The sequence below is a fragment of the Glycine soja genome, chromosome 12 (assembly GCF_004193775.1).
Source record: "Glycine soja cultivar W05 chromosome 12, ASM419377v2, whole genome shotgun sequence".
Lineage (NCBI taxonomy): Eukaryota > Viridiplantae > Streptophyta > Magnoliopsida > Fabales > Fabaceae > Glycine > Glycine soja.
In genome coordinates this window covers 44,237,818-44,244,358 of record NC_041013.1, presented here as the reverse complement: position 1 = coordinate 44,244,358, position 6,541 = coordinate 44,237,818, and the positions used below count along the sequence as shown (strand labels likewise).

Below are 6,541 nucleotides of genomic sequence, written 5' to 3'. Positions count from 1 at the left end.
TTTTGTAATGCCATCAAACCTCTTATGAGTAAAATGAACAGTTACAATTGACTCTTTCTAAACTTGCTAGTATATTATGATCCTTAAATCAAGCAAAGGAAAGAAAGAAAAACAAATGAGGGAGAATGAAAAAAAAAAAAAAAAACTGAAGAGATTCACTCGGGCCTGGACCTAAATTCTTAGATACTTGCAAATATCAGCACTACTCTACATAATCACACTGACCCAAAATTTTGGTACACCAAAGGATAAATACATAAAAAGAAAAAAAATGCTCCTTCTTTTTTATATCTACAAGGATATAAATCAGTGCTTCTGATTGCTTGTACAAGTGCACTTTGCCCTAGTATCTCTAAGCATCTGCAAGATGAACAAAATTATTTGGTGAGACAACATAGACTATAGTGGAGGCTAAATTTTGTTTTCAGGATTTATGGGAAGACTTATATTTCTCAGTACCTTAACTTGTTTCTGCAGGTCTTTAATGTACTCAACTGCCAAATCCAACATATCTGCAGTGCTTGTTTGCTGCCAAGAGAAAAGCATCAAGTCATCATAGTGCCCATGAAGAAGCTTTACTCAACAATGTGATTTGCTAGTGAAAGAGTTAGATTAGATTACCTTGTCTGTTTTTGGGAAAAGGTCTTGCAATTTCTTGATTCTTGCGCTAATTCGAGTTCTTCTTTCCTGAAATATGCATATGAAGATAACATAAGAAGCAGTTCACCAGTAGCTACTTCATTAAATGGCAATGCAATCATATGATCAAGATTATAAATTGCAGTCATGGTTTTGTTGCGATTTTTGATATTGTGGGAAATTGTACACAAATGCGGTCACAATTGCAGTTCACAGATCCCAAAAACTTTGATGTGGTGACTAAAATCATGGTCGCAAACCATCTTTTAAAACCTTGCATATGATTAGTAATCTAGAGTAACAGTAGAATCAAATGAGACTTTTACCCTCTCTGCAATGCTTCTCGGATGAGTGGCAAAACCTCTCTTGGCTCGAATTTTACATGGAACAGATCCTTGAATTTGATAAAACTTCTCCATTGTAGCCACCCTACTAGAAGAGCCAGGCAGACTCGAATGGTGGGTCAAACCAACTTTTTGATATCCAAAATCTTCACCCTGGTAACATAATTTTTCACTGATCAACAACAAAGAACAAAAAGGCCAACAACAACAACAAAAGCCTTATCTCACTAGGTGAGGTTGGCTACATGGATCATATGATGTAATTCAATTATTCTGTACCTGAATATCCATAGCATTTGAAGTGGAAAATGAGATTTCACCATTGTTACTAGCTGTTCTGGGACTGAATGAAGAACCATCCCAGAAGTCAGTGGTGAAACTAGGCATGTAACATTTAGTGCTGTTGATATTATCATTTCTCAGGTTTCTACTTTCAACATAATTTCCTTCCACACCTTCATTTCCATTTTCAGCAATCTGTGGCATTCGGGTGGAGCAAGAGGATGGCCTAGATGATAAGTTCAAAGTACCACCATGCAACCCACTTGAGGATGTAATAGCTTGTCCATTTGAGACATCACAGCCCCTAAAACTTGCCACATCTCTCATTGCTACAAGATTTGCAATCAATACAAAATGTTATACTCTTTACAACACTAAAAAGGATTTTTATTTTATTTTTTATATAACAGTCCTGATATCTAAAAGTCACTTCAAGCCTCGACAAATCTGAACTTCAATTATAATATCTTTGATGAAAAGAAAAATAAAGAGAAAAAAGCACAGATAATGATTTTTTTTTGTCTGGTTTGTTAAAAAGAAAAGAAAAAGGAAAAAGAGAAAAAATCATATTTAAAGATAAACAAATTTTTTTTTCTTATATTTTCTCTTCTATTCAAATTTTAAAATCCTCTCATTTTCTTTTCTCAAAACCAAACCAAGCAAAAGTAACCATTTACTGGGGAGAGAAAAAAGTTTACTGAAGTCTATTTCTGAATTCATAATATTTGGATCTAACATCTTACTTTAACCGAACTCTCACTAAGACCAAAGGGTGCTGGTAACGAAAAATTAAATTTATTGGTATGAGAAATTGCTACTCAGAAGGAAAAAAAATACATATAATTAAAGGATTCCACCTGTGACCCATTTTTTTTTAGTGCTTTTACAGCTAACTCTTATGCCTTTTTTTCTCAGATTCTTCCCTGATATTTCATTCCCTCTCATCTTCTTTTTCCCTCAAATGTACAATATGATTAGTTTTCTTTTGATTAAAAGATGTTTAATTTCTTAATAAGAATAGTTAAAATTAAAGTCAACTCTATGTAGGAAATGGATACTCGATTTTATATTCTGTACAAGTAACCCCCAATTGCTTTACTATATTTAGCAATACTGCAGGAAAAAAAGGGATCTAACTTGACTTCACTTGAAGCTAATTAATTAACTGGCAAACTTCATTATATTAATTTAAAATTTCCACAAATCTTTGATCAGATATGATCCATTAACCCCTTCAATTCACATGACCAAACTAATTTTTTTTATGGAAAATGGTTTTGAATTTAAGCAAAATGAGAGAACACATTGACATTCATAGGAAGAAGAAATTTTACACAAAATGAAATGAATTTAATTAAAATGCGCTGATAATGTAAATTCAATTATAGACTGTGATGTATGATTAGATTAACTTCTGTAATAATTATTTTAAAAGTCATAATTTAGGTGATTTTTGGGTGTATGAAAAATTAAACTCAAATGAAATTCCATGACAGTTACTTAGACAAAAGGGCATACCATTATCAACTGAGTAATTGGAGAAAAACCCAGCAGGGGAACTCTTTTGCCTAATGAGATTGTTGCAATTGGTGGAAGCACCCAGTCTAGGTTGTGTGGAATTCTGTGAAGCAAGGGAATTCACTGCACTGAATGAGCCATCAAAAGCATTCCCTAAAGAACCATTTGGCATAGGCAAGCCTTGAATTTGCTGAGTTTGGTACATCATCTGAGGTGAAGACCCATAGGAGTAACCATTGTGCTGTTGTGGTGGCTGTGAAACAGAGGCCACTGCTTCTTCCTTCACTTGCAAAGGCTCAGAATTGTTTGAAGAAATCAACTTGGCCAACATGGTCTCCATTTCAGAACTTGTGGAGGGAGGATAACGTTGCTGCTGATGATGATTATGCACACTTCTGAAAGCTTTGCCATTAACACAACCATTGGTGGTGGTGTTATTATTAATGTTGTTGTTGTTCGCAAGGCTTGTGAGCAATGAGCTTGGGGCAGAACGGTATCTCATTAGTCCAGAATTTTGTTGGTGACAATGTTGACCAATGTTTGAATCCATTTCTGGGTTCATCCTTGTTTCCCCTTGAGAGTACTTCACAGCATGACTATACACAATACTCATCTTATCTTCACAATCACCTGAAAATAACCAGAAAAATTCTCATTGTATCTTTATTCTCGAAATCACCAATTATGTCACTAGTGATTTATTGTAATTGTTAGCTTTCCTAGTTAGTTAGTGATTTTCTTCATTAGAAATTGAAAATCACCCCAAAAGAAAAAAAAAAGGTTATCCTTATATTGATTTCTTTATATAACTAGCTATGTTTTCTTCATGGAAAAATTTTACATGTTTTGCAATTACCTTGGTGACCAGGATAGCCTAAAAAATTTAAGACCAAAATTTCAAAGAGAAATGCAAATTCTGTCCTCAACAAAGTTTAAAACAGCAAAACCTGACAAAGGGTCAGAAATAGAAAAGTGTCACTCTAACAGAATGAGAAACACTATTTCTTGACCTCTGTTCCTGCCATAGCAGGAGTAGCTTTTGGGACCATAAATCTTAAAAATCAAATAAAAAAAGTTAAAAAAAAAAAAAAGAAATTAGCAAATTGAAACACAATAGAGGGCATACATGCAACTCAAAAAATTTTGGCACGTTAGAGTTCAATTGGGCTCAGGTTCTTCAGCTTCAACAGTTTGGATCAGAACTCAAAATCCAGACAAACAATCAAAGAGGAAGAGAAGAGTTGTGGGGATGAAAGCTAAGCCTATTTGTCTTGCCTTTGGGATATATTTATGTACTTTGTTGCTCAGTGATTACCCTTATATTTCTCCATTATAACGATAATACCATGATGACCTTTTGTCCTTTTCTCTTTATTTATTTTTTCTTCATAATCTTCCCTTTGACGAAATATATATTACCCCGTGAAATGGCCAAACTTAAAGAATGTGTGTTTTGGCATCTAACTTTCTCTGTGTATACTTGCTAAATGGAGAAAGTGCATTAATTACACTTCTCTTTTAAGTCATACTATAAACAAATAAGCTTTGGAAGCTTTTCTTTTATTTTTCATGGAACTTAGGAAGTCATATATAATAGAAAGAAGTACAAAAAATGAGTAGAATTGGGCAAGTGATACTTAGTTTAAGGATCAAAGAATTAAGGAACGTAGGGTATATAAGGAATGAATGTGCATATTTGGCGTTCTTTGGTTGCAGGAAGGGGCAACCACCTTTACCCTTATTAGGTTCTTCCATTATCTCTTAAATGGTTCTATTGTTTATTATATAACGACCATCCTTTTCGTAAAAAAAAAAAATGATTAATGGTTACCAAGGAAAAGCACTTTTTAGTAAGTTTGGATACAAAAGCATGATTGAACGGATTTAAGGAAATCTTCCTTTAGTTTATAAATTTAAGGAAACTCAAAAAGGGTAGAGTTGCTTTATTCTTAGAATATATTATTGTTACAACATTTCTCAAAATGAAATTACTCTTTCTTTACGAAAATGTCTGACGCTCAATGACGATTTATAGCATGAGTGAGTTTTAGATTGTAGATACTAGAAAGAAGTTTTTTCATTTGTGCTCATTAAAATGTGTGTGAACTGGTATCTAAACACATCGATGTGAGTGCACTGACTAGGATTTATTGTATGGTATTTTTATTGACAGTTATTATATGATATTATTAACAACTTAGTCGTTGGCAATAATGTTTCATCTATAAGTTTTTATTACTTTATATTTTATATACATTACTTAACCCTTGGTATAGATATTAGTGACGTAGCAATTGTTTAGATAATTTTTTAATTATTATTATTATTATTATGAATTTTTTTGTTGTTAACACAATTTTATATATAATGCTCGCACAGAATAAATTTTATATTTATTAATTATATTATTTAATTTAATTTAATTTAATATAATACAATCTTTATTACATGTGTTTATATATTTACTTGAAAAAAATGTTGGGTAACACATTCTAACACACTTTTTATTATTGACTAAAATTAATTAAAAATTATAAAATTATGTAAGTTTACTCCTTTTCAATGGGCCTTTGCTAGTTATTTAGTAGTTTCTAGTAAATTTCAATTAATTATAAAAAAATTGTTTAGAAAATGTTGTTAGTACTCTTCCTTGTTTGTCAAGTATATTCTTTAAACATGTATGCATTTATATTTTTTAAATATAATAATTATATATTAATTTATATAATGTAGGATATACATGTGTTATATACATTGTTATGATAGGGTAAAATATGTTTTTGATTTCTAAAAATATTTCAAATTTTGGTTGTAGTCTTTTATAAAAATTCAATATGTTTTTAGTTGTTATAAATATTTTATAATAATACTTATTTATATAATGTAGGATATTAGGTACTATACATACTTGTAATTGATTTTATTTATTTTAATATAGTACTTTTTTTAATTTTGTCTTAAAATTTATTTGCTTAAAAATTTGTAAACAAAGTAAGCTAATAACAATTACTATATTAGACATGAGTGATTAATATGCTAAAGTTAAATTTAAATTGTTTGGGTGGAAATTCTATCCTTAACAAAAATAATTTTTAATCAAATTTTACATATCTTTTGTAATTCTAAATTAGTCATGGTTCCTTTCTCCTAATGAATGACTGAATTAAGAAAAAAAAATAACTACTAACAATTAGTGATTGTCAAACCATTAGTAACAACAATTAGAATTTTGTCTATTATTATCAACAACCACCTCTTGATCATCTGTAATGAGTAAACTTAACGGCAGTGTCATTTTGACTATAAATTTTTTTTTTACGCACTTAGCTTTAACGGATATTTAACCGTCGTCGATCTGCCATTCAAAATTTTGCATTGTACTTCAGTAATAGCGAAGTTTTTTACAATGTAAGTATTGTCAAAAAAATAAAAATAAAAAAGTCAGCCTATAAACATTTTTGTTTCTTAACTAATTTGTTGGGTAATGCTATAATTTCTTGAATTCTTTTACAGATATTACTACTCAACTTTGTACGACGGTGAACGAAGAAAACAAGACCTATTCATTCAACCATCACGCTTAATTAGCATAGAAAAGATGGCTACATTAGTCTTAGAAATGTGCTTCTTCAGAAGCTTCCTTTTTCTTTCTTGCTTTATTGTTTTCACAAAGTTTAAATAAGGGTGGCTATGATTTATATATTTGCACAATGATATATCCAATTAAAATAGAGCAAGATAGAAGATGATGATGATGT

At 30.8% G+C, this 6,541-nt stretch overlaps 1 protein-coding gene across 2 annotated transcripts; it reads right to left on the bottom strand.

Annotated features, from left to right (window-relative positions):
- On the bottom strand, window positions 1-4,055 carry LOC114378359 (transcription factor bHLH130-like). Of its 2 annotated transcripts, none has more exons than XM_028336941.1 (7): window positions 3,910-4,055; window positions 2,784-3,413; window positions 1,263-1,594; window positions 966-1,136; window positions 622-687; window positions 460-528; window positions 1-360 (listed from the first exon to the last, which is right to left on the bottom strand). In XM_028336941.1, the coding sequence occupies exons 2-7, from the start codon at window positions 3,394-3,396 to the stop codon at window positions 307-309; spliced, it is 1,305 nt and encodes a 434-aa protein (XP_028192742.1). In that variant the 5' UTR covers window positions 3,397-3,413; window positions 3,910-4,055; the 3' UTR covers window positions 1-306. The 2 variants fall into 2 exon arrangements, with proteins under 2 accessions (XP_028192742.1, XP_028192743.1); XM_028336942.1 differs by lacking the exon at window positions 3,910-4,055 and adding an exon at window positions 3,640-3,857.
- Window positions 4,056-6,541: the final 2,486 nt, after the last annotated feature.